The following is a 23,420-nucleotide window of genomic DNA, read 5'->3' as shown; positions in this document are numbered from 1 at the left end:
AAATGGAGCTTTCTTTTGGTGGTGTTTGATCGCCTGTGCGGTTTTAATTTTTTGCACTAAAAACAAGACCGATAAGTTTGAGAAAAAAACAATTTTGTCTTTTCACTATTAAACATGTCCAGTAAAAAAAAAATCAAATTTCATAATTTTGGCCAAAATTTATTCTGTTACATTTCTTTGCTAAAAAAAATTCCAATACGTGTAAATTAATTGGTTTACATGAAAGTTATAGTGTCTACAAATGGCGGTATAGATACTGTTTTTTTTTTTATTTTTACTAGTAATGGCAGCGATCAGCGACTTATAGCGAGACTGCGGCGGAATTCTGACACTAGGGAGAACAGTGACACCAATACAGTGATCGGTGCCAAAAAAAAGCACTGACACTGTATTAATGACACTGGGCAGGAAGGGGTTAACATCTGAGACAATCAAAGGGTTAACTGTGTGCTATGCAGAGCCATACAAAGCAGTGTGCAGGAGCTGACAGGGGAGAGATCTGTATTGTTTACATACAGTTCTCTCCCTCCGTCGGTAATGCTCTTCCATCACCAGGTGCTGCCGACTAATCACCGGCTGGGACCTGGTGATTGACAGCCGAGGCCATGAATAGCAGATCAGTTAAGGTACGCGCCCCCTACCTGGAAATGCAAAATCACGTATAAACCGCGTTCCAAATTATTATGCAAATTCTATTTAAGTGTCACAAAGATGCAATATTTTGTTTTTCAGTTTAACTCATGGATGGCATTGTGTCTCAGGGCTCTTTTGATCACTAAAAATAATCTCGGACACCTGTGATAGTTAGATTGGCCGGTGAGCCCAATTTAAAGAAAAACTACTAAAGGACGGCGTTCCACATTATTAAGCAGAGCAACATTTTCAAGCAATATGGGGAAGGATCTCTCTGCTGCCAAAAAGAGTGAAATAGTTCAATGCCTTGGACGAGGTATGAAAACATTAGATATTTCACGAAAACTTAAGCGTGATCATCGCACTATTAAGAGATTTGTGGCTGATTCAGAGCACAGACGGGTTGGTGCAGATAAAGGCACATTGAGGAAGATTTCTGCCAGATCCATGCATCAGATCAAGAGAGCAGCTGCTAAAATACCATTACATAGCAGCAAACAGATATTTGGTGCCTCTGGAGTCCCATGGTCATCAAGGTGTAGAGTCCCCCAGAGTCTTGCAACTGTGCATAAACCTTCTATTCGGCCACCACTAACCAATGCTCACAAGCAGAAACGGCTGCATTGGGCAGAAAAATACATGAAGACTAATTTTCAAACAGTCCTGTTCACTGATGAGTGCTGTGCAACCCTGAATGGTCCAGATGGATGGAGTAGTGGATGGTTGGTGGACGACCACCCTGTTCCAACAAGGCTGCGACGTCAGCAAGGCGGTGGTGGAGTCATGTTTTGGGCCGGAATCATGGGAACAGAGCTGGTCGGCCCCTTTAGAGCCCCCAAAGGTGTAAAGATGACCTCCGTATGCTTTCCGTAATAACATCATCTTCATGCATGACAATGCACCATCTCATGCTGCAAAGAATACCTCTGCATCAATGGCTGCTATGGGGATAAAAGGAGAGAAAGTCAACGTGTAGCTTCCATCCTCCCCTGACCTCAATCCTATTGAGAACCTTTGGAGCATCCTCAAGCAAAAGATCTATGAGGGTGGGAGGCAGTTTACATCCAAACAGCAGCTCTGGGAGGCTATTCTGACATCTTACAAACAAATTCAAGCAGAAACTGTCCAAAAACTCACAAGTCCAATGGATGCAAGACTTGTGAAGCTGCTATCAAATAAGGGGTCCTATGTTACAATGTAACGTGACCTGTTAAAATGTTTAAAAAGTTAAAATGTTGTTAAAAGTTTGATTGAAATAGCTTTTGATTTCAGTAAATATGCTGCAAACACAACAAATGACAATTTTCAGTTCTTTACAACCTATAAAGTGTTTTGAAACTTTCTGTGCGTAATAATTTGGAACAGTGCATTGGAAGTGTTTTATGTTTAAAAAAAAATCCTGTTATCATTAGGAGGTTTGTTCAATAAAATTTGAATTGTACTCTTAATAGTTGATAACATGAGAATTATGCTGACTGTTATTTACATCAATTATTTAGGTAAATGAGAAAAATATCATTTGCATAATTTGGAACACGGTGTATATGTGGTTTTGCACACCCATGCCGCCCTGTAGCAGTATTAGTGCTATAGGGCGGACGGGAAGCGGTTAACATTTTTAAAATGGAGTATCAGAACTGGACCATGGAGCAATGGAAGATGGTGGCTTGTTCTGATGAATTCAAGAATAATTTGAGTTTTGAGGAACACAACAAGGAGTTTGAGTTGTTGACTTGGCCTCCAAATTCTCTAGCTCTCAATCCAATTGAGAATCTGTGGGATGTGCTGGTAAAACAAGTCCGATCCACGGAGGCCCCACGTCACAACGTAGAGTTAGAAAATTGGCTTGGTGTCGGAAACCACAGAATACCTTCAGAGCTCTAGTGAAGTCCATGTCTCAGTGGGTGGTCATAATGTTTTAGATCAGTGGTCTCTAAACTGTGGCCCGGGGGCCGGATGTGGCCCTTTGCTTGCTTTTATCCAGCCCTTGGGGCACTATTACATCCACTGATACCAACAGTGAGGCATAATTTCCTGCAAAGACACCAATGAAGGGGCTCAATTCTTCTCAATGACACCAACAATGGGGCACAATGACACCAATGATTAGGCAGAATTCCTCCCAGTGACACCACTGATGGTGTGCCCTTCCTGCCACTGACATCAGGACCTTTTCTACTCACATTGGCCGCAGTCCGCCCCCTTTAAAGTCTGAAGGACAGTAAACTGGCCCTTTGTTTCGAAATATTGGAGACCCCTGCTCTAGCTGATTAGTGTTGTGTTGACAATAATCAATCTTGTCTGTACTGTGCTGGCAGATCTCATTATCAGTTGTAAACTACAACCTTTCTTAACATTTTTTAACAGGGAGGAATCCTTGGGGAAAAAAAACCCATCAAGACTTGAGGAACTCCTGCTAATATTTACTGTATGCTATGTGAATGGGAACATGTAACATACATGTACGTAGGTGGGAACATGTAGCAAATATAAAGTCAGTGTTATCTTAGTTTGGCTACAAACATGGCTCAGTCCCTCTCTCGGGGACTTCTAGTTGGCTCTGCACTCCAGAAGAGGAAAACGGTTCAAATCAAGAGCGTGAGTCTCATTCTGTTTGAACATATCCAGGGAAATCTGGTGAGCGTGCTCTGAAAAGAACACGTCATTTTATTTTTTTCCTGGGATGGTGAAACAGCTGTTTGAAACGGCTCAGCAGTCACCTTTGTCTTAGCTATAGTAACTAGAACACAGGAAATATTAAGAGGGGGCCCAGCGGATGCTATTGGAAGGAATCTGAAAGCCAGAGCTGCCTCTGAATACAAAACGCTGAACATGTCAGACTCTGAGAACCGCCAGGAAGATTTAGAACGGAACGCGTGTGCCGGCCTCCCGGACGCTCCTTGGTGCCCCTGCTCCCCAGAATAAGGGGAAGGCAAATATAGTCCTTCTATGTACAACTCTTACTGTAAATTATGAGTCTGTTATGTTCCATGTGGTGCTAATGCGGAAGTCATTTCCCCCCCAATCCATGTTGTAATGCAAAGAATGCAAGGGATGTATAAATAAAAGATAATGCAATTACGAAAAGCGGACCTCCATGAGTAGCCGCTGCTTGGCATCTTCCCACACGTCAAAGAGGCCGTCCACCTCCCGCACGGCATAGTCAGGGCTAGTGTGAATAGCAGCCAGAGCAAAGTCTTTCACCTCTGAGGGGAGAAAAAAAAAAAAAAAAAAGACAACAGAACTTGTTACTTTGAACTGCTATAAAACAGCATTTTCCTATTTAGAAAAAAAAATCTATAATCATCAGCTCCATCTAGTGGCCATAATGCAGTATTTTCCTGATCAAAGTCTTTCGGGAAAATACCGCATTATGGCCACTAGATGGAGCTGACGATCATAGGAATAAAATATATTAGAAACAATCAGGGGATTATCTGCAATGGCTGCACATGCTGTTTAGATTGGCCCATAAGTGACTTTTACCTCAGGTTCATGCCTATGCGTTTTCTGCAGCGTTTTGCAGAAATGCAGTACAGTCCATTTAACATGATTTCCTATGGGACAGGTTCACATCTGTGCGTTTTCACCCGGTACGTTTTTTGGAAAGGGTCAGGGACTTTTTTTAATGCAAAAAGTTGCGTTTTTGGTTCTATAAACTGCCATGGAAACGCTGTAGAAAAGCGTGTATTGCTTTTTTGCTGTGTTTTTGATGTGTTTTGCATTTTAAATCTGCCTAGCAACAAGAAAAATGTTAAAAAATGAAAAAAAAAACGCAAGTGCAAAAACGCAATGCAGAAACGGCTCAAACGCACCCTGCATAGGTGTGAACCTAGCCTTAGAACAGAATTATATTAAGTCTGAACTCCGGGAACAAAAAATGTAGTTTAACCACTTGCCCTCCGTCCTATAGCAGAGGTATAGATACAGGGCGGCAGGGCTGCGCAAAATCACTGATCTATACATGATTTGGATTTCTGGGTAGGAGACTCTAGCGCCCTACTCGTGCTGTTATTGGCTGATCGAGATGTCAATCACCGGGACTTCGGTGATCATCAGTAGAGCTGAGAGGGGAGAGATCTGTGTGTAAACAACACAGGTCTCTCCCCTGTCAGCAAGCACATGCTGCTGTGTATTTCTCTCCGCACAGCAGCATGTCTCCGGAGTAAAACACTCCCAGCACACAGTTAACTCTTTGATCACCCCAGATGTTAACCCCTTCCTGCCCAGTGTCATTAGTACAGTGTCAGTGCTTTTTATTAGCACTGCTCACTGTATTGGTGTCACTGGGGATGTCAGTGGCAATTAGTCCCCCCCCAGTGTCAGAATGCCCACCGCAGTCCCTCTATAAGTCGCTGATCGACGCCATTAGTAGTATAAAAAAAAAATCCCAGTACATATATACCGCCATTTGTAGAATGTATAACTTTCACATAAACCAATTAATTTACACGTATCGGGATTATTTTTTTTAGCAAAGACATGGAGCAGAATACATTTTGGCCTAAATTTGTGATGAAATTTGATTTTTTAAATTTTTTTTTTATTGGATGTTTTATAAAAGTAAAAAATATTGGTTTTTTTCAAAATTGTCAGGTTTTTTTTGTTTATAGCGCAAAAAATAAACACAGAGGTGATCAAATACGGCCGAAAGAAAGCTCTATTCGTGTGAAAAAATTACATATTAAAATTTATGTACAGCGTTGCATGACCGTGCAATTGTCAGTTAAAGTAACACAGTGCCGTATCGCAAAAACTGGCCTGGTTAGGAAGGATGGGAAATCCTCTGGAAGACAAGGGGTTAAGTATATTCCTCAACAGCCACAAAGGATATATTTGCACCGAAACCCCTTTGTGTGCCCAGATATTACCTTGTGAAGTAGCAGTGACATCATCACTGTGTTTTACATAGCCTGTGCAGAGAGTAGAGCTGTCGGAGGAGCCAAGAAGGCTGCCTGCAGAAAGTTGTCATTGGCTGCCTTGGTAGGCTTTCCATGGGCGGTCAGGAAGACTGAACTACTAGCAGGGGTGGACTGACTATTTGGAAACTCGGGCACTGCCCAAGGGCCAAGGGTCAGTAGGGGGCCCCATGAGATGCCCCTGGTACCTTTTTCATAGGCTTTTTTGAGTTTGGCCAAGATCTGAGCAACTTCTTCCTAAGGCCTTGCTCACATGGGAAAACTAGCAGTCAGGGGCGGACTGACAACTCATGGGGCCCCCGGGCAATAGGGGATCATGGGGCCCCTGTGTCCTTGCCCAAACTCGAAAAAGCCTATGAAAAAGTTACCAGGGGCATCTCATAGGGCCCCCTACTGACCCCGGGCCCTCGGGCAGTGCCCGAGTTTCCAAGTGGTTACTCCGCTCCTGGTCGGGCTTGATGTGCCCGGGATGTAAGGCCCCATTCACACACGAGTGATTTGTAGCTCAAAGCTCCAAAACGCTTGAGGAGAAAACATCAATTACTCTCCATTGGAGATGGTTCACATCTCCATTCCAAGTCGCCTGAAGCTCCAACAAGTTCTGGTGCTTTTTTTGTTGCTCAAATCAGCCAGATTTGTGGTTTGAAATTCCATTGAAATGAATGGATATGTGCATTTTTGGACATTTTTCTGCTCAAATGAAAAAAAAATATATATATATATAGTTTATATTATTATATATTTTTATATAGTTACTTGTGCATTTATTTTCCATTTAATCCTATATTATTACTATGTATGTATGTGTGTGTGTGTATATATATATATATATATATATATATATATATATATGTATGTATATATATATCTGTGTATATATATATGTGTAAAATAAATGCACAAATAAATAAAAAATAATCATAAATAAACAATGAATCAAATAAATGAATAATATGTAATAATAAATAAGTAATCACTATCCCTACCCTTCTAACCCTACAGAAAATATATTAAATACATTAATGTTATTATTAATAATAATCATTAATTATTATTGTTAAAATAATCAGAACACCCAAACCTGAAAAAGTTGTTATTATTAATAATAATAACAATTAGGCTCCATGCACACTGGGCGTAACGCTAGCTGTGGAAAGTCATGTTAGAAACGTGAGTTTTTCAGCGTTTTTTACCAAAAAAACATCCAAAAACATCAGTTTGCCGCAATTTGCTGAGTTTTACCGTGTTATGCCACGTTTTTCAGTGTTAAAGCTAAAAAATCCCTTCTAGTTCTGGGGGGTCTTTTTCCAGCCAAAAAAACACCCCTGCCAAAAATCGCTGATTACAGTCTGTGTGCATGGACACATAGGATAACATGCTGGGGGGTTTACTGGCTGTAGAAAAAAACATCAAAAGCCAAAAACAGCCGCTGTAAAAACGTCCCGTGTGCTTAATAAAATAATAAAGTAATAATAATAAATACCCAAACCTAAAAAAAAATTATTAAAAATTATAATTATTATTATAATAAAGTAATAAACACCCAAACCTAAAAAAATTATTAATTATTATAATAATAATAAACACCCAAACCTGAAAAAAATATTATTCATAATAATTTTTTCATGAATATTATTTATTTTGTGATAGGGTTAGGAAGTTTATATTATTAATATTATTATTTTTATTATTATTATTTAAAAAAATAAGGATTATGGGGTCAAGGGGTTAATTATTATTTTTTATTACATATTCATTTATTTAAATTATTATTTATTTCTGTTTATTTTTATTTGGGTAAATGCTTCTATTTCCTATCTCCGCTCTTAACTAGAAAAACGCATTGACTCCTGTTAAATTCAGAACAAATGGTGTATTTATATTTGTGTGTATGTTGACCAGTCCTCACTTCTAGCTGCACCCAGTTTTATGACTGTAGCCTGTTTCCTGAGAAACATCCCCCACTAGTCATGTGATCCTTATCAGCTTCTAATTGGGGTGGAGTTGAATGCTCATTTGAGCATCTCCCTATAAATTTAGATCAGCGCATGGGGGGAGATCTCTGATGGGGGTGCTGCTTTAGTTCGAGTGCTGCGTTGAAGGAGTGCGAAGCAGTTAAACACAGCAGTATCATATTACTATCCTCTGTTCCCAAATATCATTTCTTTACCCCTCTGCTCCACCCCAAAACTTGTACATCTCCCCCTCATTGCTATCATCTCCCTATTACTGCTCTCATCACCTCCCCAAAATGCCTCTTCCACTCCTCCTTCTCATTTTCCTCTCCTCCGTTCCCAAAATCCATTCACTATATCCCTCTGCCCCTCCCAAACATTTATATATTGTGTCCTCACTACTTCCTTCGCCCCTCTACGGCACCCACTACCTCCTCCTATTACTCCACTCTCCCACTGACCCCAACACCTCCACTAGTAGTTGCTCACGCTCCTGCACATCCCGCTCCCATGCCACCTTTCTCACCCTTCTCCTCCTCCTAACTGCGGGGGACATCTCCCCGAATCCTGGCCCTCCACCACCTCCCTCACCCGCACAACACCCTCCCGCCTCCACGTCCTGCCGCAACCCCCGTAACTTAGTATCTGTCCCCCTGCTCCCTAAAATTTCCCCCCCCCCCCGTTTTCATGTGCACTCCTGAACGCCCGATCGGTGTGCAACAAGCTTACCGCCATCCACGACCTCTTTGTTTCCCGCTCCCTCAACCTCCTAGTGATCACAGAAACCTGGATCCAGGCCACTGACTCTACCTCCCCTGCTGCACTCTCCTACAGAGGTCTCACCTGGACCCATTCACCCAGGCCTAACGGTCGTAAAGGTGTTGGGGTTGGTCTGCTCCTGTCACCGCAGAGCACCTTCCGAGTCCTCCCAAACCCCCCCTCCCTATCCTTCTCCTCCTTCGAGGCCCACTGCGTCCGACTATTCTCCCCAACCCCCCTGAAGATTGCTGTGATATACCGGCCTCCTGGATCCATACCCCGCTTCCTGGATGACTTTTTCTCCTGGCTACCCTTCTTCCTCTCCTCTGAGCTACCCACCATCATTCTTGGGGATTTCAACATCCCTGTCAACCTCGACAACCCGGACACATCCCATCTCCTCCACTTAACCTCCTCCTTTGCACTTGCACAGTGCATACAATCCACCACCCACTCCAACGGTAATATCCTTGATCTTGTCTTCTCCAACCGCTGCGCTCCCCACAACCTTACTAACACCCCCTTCCCTCTCTCTGACCACAACCTGATCACCTTCTCTATCTCCTCGTCCTCCAACGCCTACCCCTCCAAATGTCACACTACTACCAGCCGTAACCTCCGCAACCTTAACCCTGCCCCCCTCCACTCTGCAGCTGATCAACTCCATGACAGCATCCTCCCCCTGTCCTGCCCCGACTTGGCTATGACTGCCTACAACAACGCGCTGTCAACAGCCCTTGACTCACTAGCGCCTTTAACCACATGCAACATCAGACCCCGACCGCTCCAGCCCTGGCAGACTGATCACACCGAAAACCTCAAACGACACAGTCGTGCCCTGGAGCGACTATGGCGCAAAACAAAATCCCAACAAGTCTTCACCCGCTACAAATCTGCCTTCCACACCTACACCTCCTCCCTCCACGCAGCCAAACAAGCCTACTTCCTGACCCTCATCAAGGCCCTCTCCTCCAATCCTCGCCGACTCTTCTCCACCTTCAACTGTCTACTCTCGCCACCCCCACCTCCACCCAGCACCTCACTCACCGCCCTTGAGATTGCCAATCACTTCAAAAACAAGATTGACACAATTCGCAAGGACATCGCCGCAACTCACACGCCCTCTCAACCCGTCCCCTCTCACACAGCTACCCCCTCATCCCCCTTCCCGCTCGACATAACCCACAGGGACTTCGTCGCTGCTCAAACTCCCTCCAACCCCCTTCCCCCTCACTCAGCTACCCCCTCATCACCCCTCTCCCACGGCCCCACCACTGCTCTGACCTCCACTTCCACCCCACCCTACATTCCTCATACTGAAGCTCCCCCAACACTCCGCACCTTTGACCTTACTACCATCGAGGAAGTCTCCAAGATCCTCTCTGATGCCCGCCTCACCACCTGCCCCCTCGACCCTATCCCCTCACAACTCCTACGACCTCCCTCCCCCTCCATCCTACGCTCCCTCACCCACATCTTCAATCTCTCCCTCTCCTCAGGCATTTTCCACTCCCCTCTGAAACATGCACACATCACCCCCATACTTAAAAAGCCCTCCCTGGACCCCAATGACCTGAACAACCTCAGACCCATCTCCCTGCTCCCATTTACATCTAAACTCCTCGAGCGCCTCGTCTACACCCGCCTATGCTCTCACCTCAACGACAACAACCTCCTCGATCCCCTACAGTCCGGCTTCCGTCCCCTACACTCCACCGAAACCGCCTTACTCAAACTCTCCAACGACTTGCTAATCGCCAAAGCTAATGGCCACTATTCAGTGCTCCTACTCCTTGACCTCTCTGCGGCCTTCGACACAGTCGACCACCCCCTCCTCCTCAAAAAACTACACTCCCTTGGCCTCAGAGATTCTGCTCTCTCCTGGCTCTCATCCTACCTGTCACAACGCCCCTTCAGCGTTACCTATAATGCTACCACCTCCCCCTCACTCCCCCTCTCTGTTGGGGTCCCTCAAGGCTCTGTCCTCGGGCCCCTTCTCTTCTCCATCTACACCTCTTCCCTTGGCCAACTCATACACTCTCACGGCTTCAACTACCACCTCTATGCCGACGACACACAAATCTATCTCTCAACCCCCACCTCACCCCCTCAGTCTCTGCCCGAATCACACACCTACTGAGCGACATGTCGCTCCACTTCCTTAAACTGAACCTCTCCAAAACCGAGTTTCTTGTCTTCCCCGCAGCCCGGACACCACCCCCCAATGACTTCTCCATCACATCCAACAACGCCACCATCAAACCCGCCCCGCAGGCCAGAATACTTGGTGTCATTTTGGACTCCAACCTATCCTTCCAGCCCCAGGTCCAATCTTTAACAAACTCGTGCAGACTCCACCTCCGCAACATCGCCAAAATCCGCACGTTCATAACCCCAGAAACCACTAAACAGCTCATCCACTCCCTCATCATATCACGACTCGACTACTGCAACTCCCTCCTCACTGGCCTGCCTCGCCGCTGGCTATCCCCGCTTCAGTCGAATACGGCAGTCAGACTCATTCACCTTTCCAACCGCTCCGTTTCCGCCACCCCCCTCTGCCAATCCCTCCACTGGCTTCCGATTGCGCAACGGATCAAATTCAAAATTCTAACACTGACGTACAAAGCTGTCCACCATACTGCCCCGAACTACAGCACTGACCTAATATCCAAGTACCGCCCAGCACGCACACTCCGCTCCTCACAAGACGACCTTCTCTCTAGTTCCCTGGTCTCCTCCTCCCATGCCTGCCTCCAGGACTTCTCCAGGGTGTCACCCATCCTCTGGAACTCCCTGCCCCAACCCCTCAGATTATCACCTACTCTCCTCTCCTTTAGGCGCACCCTGAAAACCCATCTCTTCAGGGAAGCCTACCCCACCCCCTGCTAACTTGCCGACCTCCTCCACTCTTCCTACCACTCCATCCCCCACAGCTATCTCCTCCTGTGCCACCATCCCCTCCCTCCTTGTAAGCTCCAAAGAGCAGGGCCCTCGATCCCCTCATGTTTTGCATTGTATTGGTATTGTTCTGTCACATGTTCTGTCCCCCTTTGTAATGTACAGCGCTGAGCGAACTATTGGCGCTTTATAAATACTGTATAATAATAATAATAATTTGTGCGTTTATGTTACATTAATTTCTTCTAATTATTAACACCCTAACCCTAATAAAATAAATGGAAGACCGTAAATAAAGTATTAACCCCTAACTCAAACCCCTAAACGCTGATGGAAAAGCTGAAAAGCTTAGCAACAATTGATGCAACAGTTGATATTTTTCTCTGTTGGCTAATAAAAAATCGCCAAAGCTCAAAAGCGCCTGAAAAACACTGTATGAAAACACAAAAAAAATTGCGCGAATACCGCTCAAGTGTGAATACAGCCGAAGACTGGAGGTGTAGATTCTTAGGAGGGATATCTAAATACAATCTATAAATTCTAATATAAATTTTTTTTGTTAGGCGAACGTCTTCCTAATAAAACAGAAACCATCCACGGTGAGATCGCTCCATTTTCACTCGAATTTTCTCCCATCGAGAGCCGCAATTGCTGTTTAATCCCAGATTTCTATAATCCCATTTAATGCAGCTTTTTACATCTTCAGAAGAACAAAACAAGGATTTAGCCAGTTATATAAAGTGAGAGAAACCTTCATTTTTTTTTACTAGGAATGGTTAATAGACGCAGATTTCAGCGACTTTAATGAAAGGGAATCATTTCCGATTGTTAGGAGGTGTGCGAGATTTTCATCAATGCAAAATAATAATAAAATAATAGACGAGCCAGCATTGTTATCACCCCCGCCTTACTCCCACTTCCACAATCGTGCGATCGTTCGTTGCCATTACGCTGTCATCATCATACATGTGCCATGGAGTGGCGGAACTCTACAGACTAATGTCATGCCGATGATTGCTGAGATTACAGCCCCTCCTTGTGGAAATTCCGAGTATGACAATGGACATGATTCTGTTGGGTTGCAGAATATCTATGGGAGATTTAAAGCAGCCATTCACGTTTAAACTGGGTTCACATCTATGCAGATTGCGGATTGTGCGATTCACAGTGCATTTTGCATTTTGGAACACGCATTTTTTATGCATTTTGCAGGGGTTTTGCCAATAGGAAAGTACTGGCAACATTGATGCCACTTTTATGTGACTTTGGATGGGTGAAACTTTGATGTGACTTTGGATGGGTGCGACTTTGATGTGACTTTGGATGGATGCGACTTTGGATGGGTTCAACTTTGATGTGACTTTGGATGGGTGCAACTTTGATGCGACTTTGGATGGGTGCAACTTTGATGTGACTTTGGATGGGTGCGACTTTGATGTGACTTTGGATGGCTGCGACTTGGATGTGACTTTGGATGGCTGCGACTTGGATGCGACTTTGGATGGGTGTGACTTGGATGCAACTTTGGATGGGTGCGACTTGGATGCGACTTTGGATGGGTGCGACTTGGATGCGACTTTGGATGGGTGCGACTTGGATGCGACTTTGGATGGGTGCGACTTTGATGCGACTTTGGATTGGTGCGACTTTGATGCGACTTTGGATTGGTGCGACTTTGATGCGACTTTGGATGGGTGCAACTTTGATGCGACTTTGGATGGGTGCAACTTTGATGTGACTTGGATGCTTCAAATGCCAAACGATTTTTCATCCGAAAATTGAAAACGTCGTTCGCTCGGTAATCCGATGGTGCCATCAATGATTTTGAAAATCGGCCGACCGAGTCATAAAGTTCACCCCATATAACAGGCGAAGCTTCTGTTCATTCCAGGTCATTCCACGGCTCATGCGCATATTCTTTGGGGAAAACGATCGTACTATTTGACTATCATTGAAAATTGGTAGTTTTTCACAAATTTTCCAACATGCCCGATCACCGAAAAGGAGACGAACCACGACAATTGGCCGGTGACACTGACCCACTAACAGTGAAAATCAGCCAATTCTTAGGTCCGAATTTGTGAAAAACAACCGATTCTTAGGTCCGATTTTGGATGAAAAATCGGTCAAATTTCAACCCATGTATGGCCGGCCTTAGATGCGACTTGGGTGCGACTTTGTGTGTGACTCTGATGAGACTTTGGTTGGATGTGACTGATGCGACTTGGGTGCAACTTGGATGCGACTTGAATGGGACTTTGATATGACGTTGATGCTACTTTAGCTCAGGTTCACACTGGATCCAACTTTGAAATCTTCGCACAATTTCAAAGTCAGTGTGACTTGGAAGACATCTGTGCGACTTCATGCACAGATGTCTATGCAAGTTGCACCTGAAATCGGGAAAAAGTAGTGCAGGAACTACTTTCAAAGTCGCTGCGAAGTCGGAGTCGCACCGATTTAGAACGGTTCCATTGCCGAACATGGGGTACAACTTGTCATGCAATTTGACACCATCAAATCCAATGACAAGTCACACCGGTGTGAACCAGGGCTGATGCTATTTGGGAGTGTAAAGTTGCATCAAAGTTGCACTACATGAACAGAACTGTTATACTTTCCTATTAGCAAAACAAAAAGTTGCATCAAAGTTGCACCCATCTAAAGTCGCATTCAAGCCATACCCATCCAAAGTCGCATTCAAGCCGTACCCATCCAATGTCTCATTCAAGCCGTACCCATCCAATGTCTCATTCAAGCCGTACCCATCCAATGTCTCATTCAAGCCGTACCCATCTAAAGTCGCATTCGAGCCGTACCTATCCAAAGTCGCATTCGAGCCGTACCCATCCAAAGTGGCATTCGAGCCGTACCCATCCAAAGTGGCATTCGAGCCGTACCCATCCAAAGTGGCATTCGAGCCGTACCCATCCAAAGTGGCATTCGAGCCGTACCCATCCAAAGTGGCATCCAGGTTGCGCCCATCGCATCAAAGGCAATACTTTTCTATTGGCAAAAAAAAACGCAAACTGCTTCCAAAACGCAACATCGTTTTTGGTGCAGGCCCATTAAAGTGTATTACAGGCAAAACGCAATCTGCTGAGGGAAAAAAGTCCCTGAGCCTTTCCAAAAAACTGCAGTGTCTCAAAACGCGCAGATGTGAACTTGATCCATAGGAAAATGGGTAGACCCACACTGCTGAATACCCGAACAGTGCCTGCATCTCCTTACAGCTCAGTCGCTGCTCTGCCAAGAATTTTTCTTCAGGCTCCTTCGATAAAAGTGGATTCAAAATCTCCTGTGTAGCTGGGTGGTGCTCACAGGGCCAATCGCAGCTCCAATTTTGGCCAATCCAGAGGCAATCGGTCACAATGTCAGCCATGTATGGCCAGCTGTACTAAACTTTGGACGATCCATAGGCTGACCATTGTAGGACTACCATTCAGGTAGTGAGCCATCAGTGATGGATGACGCTTAGTTCTGGGAGAGCAGGGAGGGGGTCAGAACCTCGGATAAAGCTGAACTAGAGTCTGCCGTGAAAAATTCCCCTTGCAGGCCGACCCCCAACCTTTCCTTAAGCTGGTTACCTTTTCATTGGATCGAGGGCCTAGAGCAGGGGTCTCCAAACTTTCTAAACAAAGGGCCGGTTTACTGTCCTTCAGACTTTGATGGGGTCGGACTGCGGCCAATGGGAGTAGAAAATGTTCAAACTTCAATGGGAAGTTTTGAGGTGTCAGTGGGAGGAATAGTGCCCCATCATTGGTGTCAGTGGAAGGAATAGTGCCCCATCATTGGTATCAGTGGGAGGAATAGTGCCCCATCATTGGTGTCAGTGGGAGGAATAGTGCCCCATCATTGGTATCAGTTGCAGGAATAGTGCCCCATCATTGGTACCAGTGGGAGGAATAGTGCCCCATCATTGGTGTCAGTGGGAGGAATAGTGCCCTATCATTGGTGTCAGTGGGAGGAATAGTGCCCCATCATTGGTGTCAGTGGGACAGATAGTGTCTCATCATTGGTATCAGTGGGAGGAATAGTGCCCCATCATTGGTGTCAGTGGAAGGAATAATGCCCTATCATTTGTGTCAGTGGGAGGAATAGTGCCCCATCATTGGTGTCAGTGGGACAGATAGTGTCTCATCATTGGTGTCAGTGGGACAGATAGTGTCTCATCATTGGTGTCAGTGGGAGGAATAGTGCCCCATCATTGGTGTCAGTGGAAGGAATAGTGCCCTATCATTGGTGTCAGTGGGAGGAATAGTGCCCCATCATTGGTGTCAGTGGGAGGAATAGTGCCCCATCATTGGTGTCAGTGGGAGGGATAGTGCCCCATCATTGGTGTCAGTGGGAGGGATAGTGCCCCATCATTGGTGTCAGTGGGAGGAATAGTGCCCCATCATTGCTATCAGTGGGAGGAATAGTGCCCCATCATTGGTGTCAGTGGGAGGAATAGTGCCCCATCATTGGTGTCAGTGGGAGGAATAGTGCCCCATCATTGCTATCAGTGGGAGGAATAGTGCCCCATCATTGGTATCAGTGGGAGGAATAGTGCCCCATCATTGGTATCAGTGGGAGGAATAGTGCCCCATCATTGGTGTCAGTGGGAGGAATAGTGCCCCATCATTGGTGTCAGTGGGAGGAATAGTGCCCCATCATTGCTATCAGTGGGAGGAATAGTGCCCCATCATTGGTATCAGTGGGAGGAATAGTGCCCCATCATTAGTATCAGTGGGAGGAATAGTGCCCCATCATTGGTATCAGTGGGAGGAATAGTGCCCCATCATTGGTATCAGTGGGAGGAATAGTGCCCCATCATTAGTATCAGTGGGAGGAATAGTGCCCCATCATTGGTGTCAGTGGGAGGAATAGTGCCCCATCATTGATGTTAGTGAGAGGAATAGTGCCCCATCATTGGTGTCACTGGGAGGAATAGTGCCCCATCATTGGTATCAGTGGGAGGAATAGTGCCCCATCATTGGTGTCAGTGAGAGGAGTAGTGCCCCCTCATTGGTGTCAGTGAGAGAAATAATAGAAATTCTGAACCTGGTAGCTCTCCCCCACTTTGTCTTTTCCCCTATGTTAGCATTGTGTCCACAGTAGCATTTGCGTAGGCAGAGCAGAGTAGGACTGGGCATAGAGGGATTACTTTGACACAGTTGGCCAGCTTAACCATTAGCCGCCCGGCCAATGGCCGTTTGGCGGCTTCAAAAGTGTTTTGGCATTCCGGGTGCACGCCATTTGGCGTGCACCCGCACATTCGCAGTTTGCGCTAATGCACAGCCTCGCAGCGGCGCGATCTGTCACCGGCCGTGTACCTCGGACACGGCCGATGACAGATCTGAGTACCGGCCCCAGTTGCTGGTACCATGTGACCTGCTGTGACCAATCACAGCAGGTCACATGACAGTTGTATACAATGGATGGCTTCATTCATGCCATCCATTGTATACTAGTGCCTAGCTGTGAATGGTCACAGCTAATCACATGCACATGTCATGTGATTAGCTGTGACTAAATCACAGCTAAGCACAAAAAAAACAACAAAAAAAAACCTGAATGAATCGATTTCATTCAGGTAAATGCTTGCTTATAGCAAAGTAATTCTTTGCTATAAGCACATTGTGTAAAAAAAAATAAAAATACTGATCACTTCCCCAAAGTAGTACAATGTTACTATGGTAACATTGTACTACTTTGGTCATAGTAAAATATGAAAAAAAAAATCTTAAAAAAAAATTAAAAAAATGTAATACAAAATTAAAAATAATAAAAAATATATATATATATATATATATATTTTTTTTTTTCATACTGTCACCAGTCAGTGTCCCTGATCACCGCCATTCCAGTTATATGAAGACGCTGTACTGCACTGGTGGCAGTATGTAAAAAAAAAATAGTGAAAATAATTTTTTAAATTTTTTAATTTTTCGAAAAATTGTGACAAAAAAAATACAACTTCAAAAAACTCGCCATGCCTCTTATGAAGTACGTCGGACTGTCTACTCTGCAAAAAGGGGTCATTTGGGGGATATCTGTACTGTTCTGACATTCTTGGACCTCAAGAAATTAGATTGGCTGTCAGTACTTCAGGATTGATCAATATTCAGATCTATACCATAGTTTGTGAACTCTATAACGTTCCTACAAACTAAATAATACATCCTAATTTGGGTTATTTTCACCAAAGACATGTAGCAGAATACATCTCGGCCTAAATTTATGAAGAACAATTATTTATTTGTAAACTTTTATAACAGAAACAAAGAAAAATGTGTTTTTTTTCAAAATTTTTGGTCTTTTTTTGTTAATTTAGCAAAAAATAAAAACCCCGGCGGTGATTAAATACCACCAAAAGAAAGCTCTAGTTGTGTGAAGAAAACGATAAAATTTTAGTTTGGGTACAATGTTGTATGACCGCGCAATTGTCATTCAAAGTGTGAGAGCGCTGAAACCTGAAAAATGGCCTGGGCAGGAAGGTGTAAAATTGCTCGTATTGAATTGGTTAAGCATGTATTGCAATATGCGTGAACCAATTTATTGCATTGAAAGGGTATATACCAGTGTGCAGAGGGTCCTCAGAATTTCTAGTGTTAATAAGTGGTTACACCCCTTTAGCACCTGATGGATAAATGCATGCACTAGCTGTTGGGATTTGATCACAGGTATCTCTTGTTTGTTTTAGTGTCAGGAATAGTGCCCTGTCATTGGTGTCAGTGAGAGGAATAGTGCTCCATCATTGGTATCAGTGGGAGGAATAGTGCCCCATCATTGGTGTCAGTGGGAGGAATAGTGCCCCATCATTGGTGTCAGTTGGAGGAATAGTGCCCCATTGGTGTCAGTTGGAGGAATAGTGCCCCATCATTGGTATCTTGGGGGGGAATAGTGCCCCGTCATTGGTGTCAGTGGGAGGAATAGTGCCCCATCATTGGTGTCAGTGGGAGGAATAGTGCCCCATCATTGGTATCATTGGGGGGAATAGTGCCCCGTCATTGGTGTCAGTGAGAGGAATAGTGCCCCATCATTGGTATCAGTGGGAGGAATAGTGTCCTATTTTTGGTGTCAGCGGGAGGAATACTGCTCCATCATTGGTGTCAGTGGAAGGAGTAATGCCCCATCATTGGTATCAGTGGGAGAGATAGTGCCCCATCATTGGTGTCAGTGGGGGAATAGTGCCCCATCATTGGTGTCAGTGGGGGAATAATGCCCCACCATTGGTGTCAGTGGGGGAATAATGCCCCACCATTGGTGTCAGTGGGAGAAATACTGCCCCGTCATTGGTGTCAGTTGATTGAATAGTGCCCCATTATTGGTGTCAGTGGGAGGAATGGTGCCCCATCATTGGTGTCAGTGGGAGGAATTATGCCCCATCATTGGTGTCAGTGGGAGGAATTATGCCCCATCATTGTTGTCAGAGGGAGGAATGGAGCTCCTTGGTGGTGTCAGTGGAAGGGATTGTGCCCCGTCATTGGTGTCAGTGGGAGGAATAGTGCCCTGTCATTGGTGTCAGTGGGAGGAATAGTGCCCCGTCATTGGTGTCAGTGGGAGGAATAGTGCCCCGTCATTGATGTCAGTGGGAGGAATTATGCCCCACAGTTGGTATCAGTGGAGGGAATAGTGTACTAAGGGCTGGATGTGGCAAAGGGCCACATCTGGCCTCTGGGCTGTTGTTTGGAGACCACTGGAATAAGCATATTTACTTCCCTTATTCCTCGCTCCCATAGGCTTCCTCCCAGACATACAACTGTTCCCACCGAGCCACTCCCCTTTGCCACTTGACCAGTGGCGGCTTCTTTAATGTCCTTACGTACAATGCAGGATCAGCAGTGGATGTTGAGGGCCCACCCACATACCAGGAGCATCAGCAAGTGTACAATGAGCATTTAACTCTTGCATTTTGAGTATTGCGGGGGGGGGGGGGCCTCAGCTTGAACTTTCTATGGCAGTCCATGTTCCCACTAAGTAGATTCTTGACACATTTTCTGTATAGGAACACACAGGAAGAAATGGTTGAGCCTGATGGCTTGAGATTGGTAGCTCTTTGCACAGCTTCAGTAGCCTATGGGACTAGGCGTAACGTGCATGGGGTGGGGTCACCATCACATGGCAGACATCTTGAGGTCAGCAGGGTCTGTGGTGACAGGGAAGCTGCCCATATTTATGTCAGGTGATGAACATAGAACTGTGTGCGCCTTTTCGTGTAATTTTTAGAGATATAACCACTTGCCGACCGCCCTGTAGCAGTTTTACTGGGCGGCCATTCTGCATTCCCAGTAGGGGGCACATGGGCTGTCCTACCAACGCTATCATTGGCTCCTGTAGGTGGCAATCACTGGATCCCGGCCAGCGATTCACAGCTGGGACTCGGCGATTGGCGGAGCAGCTGACAGGAGAGAGATATGAGTGTAAACAACACAGATCTCTCTCCTGTCAGCAGGGGGCATGCTGGTTTTTTATCTCTCTGCAAAGTAAAACAGTACACAGTAATAACACTCCCTAACACACACTTAACCCTTTGATGGCTTCAGATGTTAACCCCTTCCTGCCCAGTGTCATCAGTACAGTGTCAGTGCTTATTATTAGCACTGATCACTGTATTAGTATCACTGTGGCAGTTAGTTCCCACCCAGTGTCAGTGTCGGAATGCCCGCTCTACTATCGCAGACCCGCTATAAGTTGCTGATTGCCGCCATTACTAGTAAAAAAAATAAATAAAAATTTGATAAATAAAAATTCCACTATCTATACCATAGTTTGTAGACGCCATGACTTTCACACAAAACAATTAATATACACTTATTGGGATTTTTTTTTTTAATCAAATACATAGCAGAATACATTTTGGCCTAAAGTTATGAAGAAATTTTTTTTTTATTGCATGTTTTATAGCAAAATGTAAAAAAAATTGTTTTTTTGTTTTTTCCCCAAATTTTCAAGCAAAAAGTAAAAACCGCACAGGTGATCAAATACCACCAAAGGAAAGCTCTATTTGTGTGAAAAAAGTACATAAATTGCGTTTGGGTGCAGCGTTGCATGACCGCACAATTACCAGTTGAAATAGCATAGTGCTGAACAGCAAAAAATGGCCTGGAAGGGGGGTAAATTATCTGGATGGCAAGTGGTTAATCTCCTCTTCTCAAGAGAGAATAAATTCAGTTCCTCTAATCTTTCCTCTTAGCTGAGCTCTTCCATGCCTCTTATCAGTTGGTTGCCCTTCGCTTCACTTTCTCCAGTTCCCCAATGTTCTTTTTGTGAATTGAACTGCATATTCCAGATGAGGTCTTACTAATGATTTGTAGCGGGGTAATATGATATCTCTCTCTGGAGTCTATACCTCTTTTAATACAAGAGAGGATTTTGCTCACTTTAGAAACTGCAGCTTGTCATTGCATGCCATTATTAAACTTGTGATCTACCAGAACCCCCAGATCCTTCTCCACCATTGATTCCCCCAGATGTACCCCCCCTAGTATGTATGATGCATATTCTTAGCCCCCAAGTGCATAACCTTACATTTATCAACATTAAACCTCATTTGCCACAAGTTCCTTAATTACACAGAGCATTGAGGTCGGCTTGTAAATTGGAGACATTCTGTAAGGACGTTATTTCTCTGCACAGCTTGGTGTCATCTGCAAAGATTTAAATGGGATTTATAATCTCAGACCTTATATCGTTTATAAATATATTAAAAAGTAAGGATCCCAACACTGAACCTTGGAATCAGGGGCGGACTGACAACTCATGGGGGCCCCGGGCAATAGGGGATCATGGGGCCCCTGTGTCCGTGCCCAAACTCAAAAAAGCCTATGAAAAAGGTACCAGGGGCATCTCATGGGGCCCCCTACTGACCTCGGGCAGTGCCTGAGTTTCCAAATGGTCAGTCCGCCTTTGCTTTGCGTACACCACTGACAACCCCAGACCATTCAGAGTAAGAATCATTAACCACTACTCTCTGAATACCATCTTTTAGCCAGTTTTCTATCCATTTACATACAGATTTTTCCAAGCCTGCAGACTTTACCTTACACATTAGCCATGTGTGGGGAACTGTGTCAAATGCTTTTGCAAAATTTAATTATACCACGACCACTACAGCCCCTCTATCCAAGTATACCACGTCCACCGCCACCCCTCTGTCCAAGTATACCATGGCCACTTCTCTGTCCAAGTATACCACGTCCACCGCCACCCCTCTGTCCAAGGTTTTGCTCACCTCCTCATAAAAAGAATTAGATTTGTTTGACAACTTCTGTCTTTCATGAATCCATGCTGTCTGTTACTTAAAATATTTTTTTCCAATAAGAACTCATCTATGTGGTCTTTTATTAAACTCTCCAGTATCTTCCCAACTATAGACATAGACGTTAAACTATTAGTAATATTACAGGTACTTGTATAGCGCCATCAATTTATGCAGCACTATATATATATATATATATATATATATATATATATATATATATCTCTGTGTCCCCACTGAGGAGATATCCCCTCACTTCCTGTCTTGTTGTCACTGTGTTATATGGAAAAAAAACAATTATTTAGGGGGAGGGGACACCATGTTTTACTGCACCAGGTGACACCATCTTTAGTGACAGCACACACTAACTTTGGTAGCATAAATATTAATATGGAATGTATGTTCCTTTTTTTATCAAGTTGTTATGGGTAATGTTCTGCTTTAACAAAACTGTAGGTTTAAAATGATTGGAAATGACTCTGGTTTACTTCTATTTCAAAGAGTCCCAGAGATGTATAAAGGTACCTGGGAATATGTGCAGTGTGATCTGCATTATTTTGATGTACCTGTAGTAAGGGATGAAAAACGAGCCACGAAAGGTTCCCGAATGAACACATCTGTGCCACAATTTTCACAGCCATCGTCGTAGTGGAACCATTCTGTTGGCTTCAGTATGTCTTCTCTGCAGAGGGAAAAACATGACAGGATGAAGCCTAAACCCCCTTCATGACTCGGCATCTGTTCAGAGGCATCTAATAAGGTGATCTACACTCCCTTTCATTTACAGGCATTGCTTAGATAGATCATTGCTTGCCAAGACGTCTGTTCCTTTCCCCCAGCTCTCAGGAACCATCATGTCTGACAGATGTTGTCCAACGTAACATTGCGTACACAGCAAAGCCCTACCTGGCTAATTAAGCCACCAATTATTTCAATTTAGGTTACACATCTTACATTTTGTCTATCCAAGTTTCGAAGACAGGTTTAGCATCAGGAGACTGCTGTAGGAAGTATTTTACTATGACTGCTATTTAAATTTGAAAAGTAAATTGTGAGGCCATTTACAATGGAGTTGGTATAAGATATAATGTAGAATGATGGTGGTAGAAATATCCATATTAACTTTTATTGTAGGTGAACATCCTGGGTGATTGAATCTTGCCCCAACTTTGGTCAGTTCAGTGGTATATCTATATTTTAGTATCCTATAAATGAGCCATTCTCAACTAGGGTTCCGTAAAACCCTAGAGTTCCTTTAGAGGTTACTAGATGTTCCTTGAGCTGTGGTTGATTGACCTTCCATGGTGCCTACCTAGCTTTGGGGTCAATGCAAAGACAGCTGAATTAGGCAATCTTTCCAATAACCACCAAGCCATTTTTAATCAGGGTTCTGTAGAACTCTAGGGTTTCTTTACAGGTTACTATGAGTTCTTTGAGCTCTGGTCCTATGGTGCCTCCATAGTTTTGGGGTCAATGCTACTTGGCAGAGCCAGCTGCATGAAACCAAAGCTCTTTTTAGCTGTTTGTAGAGGTTGCGTTCTGACCACCACTGTAAGGGGGCATTCGTCCCACTATCCACCAATGTAGGAGGCATTTTGCCCAGTGACCAACAATGAATTGGTTTAGCAGGGGTTCCTCGAGACCTTCAAATTATTTCAAAGATTCCTCTGGGATAAAACGATTGGGAACGGCTGCTATAGATGTGTGCACGCTGGAAATTTTTGTTTAGTTTTAATTGCATTTATTCACCGAAAAATTTTAGTTTTGTCCTATTCGCTATGTTGAAACGATTCATTTCAGAAATTTGTTCCATATCTTCAACATTCGTTTTTTATATTTGTTGATCCGAGTGAATTTGAAAAATTGTGCAGTGTTTCCTGGAAGATTGCTATATGTTCAATATATATTATTGAATCGGACAGATTCGAATCGGAAGGATTCAATATTTTCGGACGCCATGAGAAATGCTGAGTTGATCGGACAATATCAACTGGCGTCATGTGCATCCGA

The 23,420-nt window shown here is 44.3% G+C and overlaps 2 protein-coding genes across 5 annotated transcripts in view; one reads left to right on the top strand and one right to left on the bottom strand.

Annotated features, from left to right (window-relative positions):
- HAUS7 (HAUS augmin like complex subunit 7) overlaps window positions 1-23,420 on the top strand; it is a 217,336-nt gene that overhangs the window by 72,091 nt on the left and 121,825 nt on the right. The gene's annotated exons all lie outside the window — the stretch shown is intronic.
- LOC149463423 (deoxyribonuclease-1-like) overlaps window positions 1-23,420 on the bottom strand; it is a 99,063-nt gene that overhangs the window by 19,180 nt on the left and 56,463 nt on the right. For all 4 annotated transcript variants that reach the window (XM_089674930.1, XM_089674932.1, XM_089674929.1 and 1 more), the window contains 2 exons: window positions 21,977-22,092; window positions 3,727-3,839 (listed from right to left, as the gene is read on the bottom strand). In XM_089674930.1, coding sequence (XP_089531056.1) covers window positions 3,727-3,839; window positions 21,977-22,092 — 229 coding nt within the window. The remainder of the gene's footprint in view (window positions 1-3,726; window positions 3,840-21,976; window positions 22,093-23,420) is intronic.

This window comes from Staurois parvus, unplaced genomic scaffold (genome assembly GCF_062004578.1).
Source record: "Staurois parvus isolate SC_StPar_1 unplaced genomic scaffold, SC_StPar_1.0 ptg000154l, whole genome shotgun sequence".
Taxonomy (NCBI): domain Eukaryota; kingdom Metazoa; phylum Chordata; class Amphibia; order Anura; family Ranidae; genus Staurois; species Staurois parvus.
The sequence above is the reverse complement of the archived record's forward strand: the minus strand, read 5'-3'. Positions and strand labels throughout refer to the sequence as shown.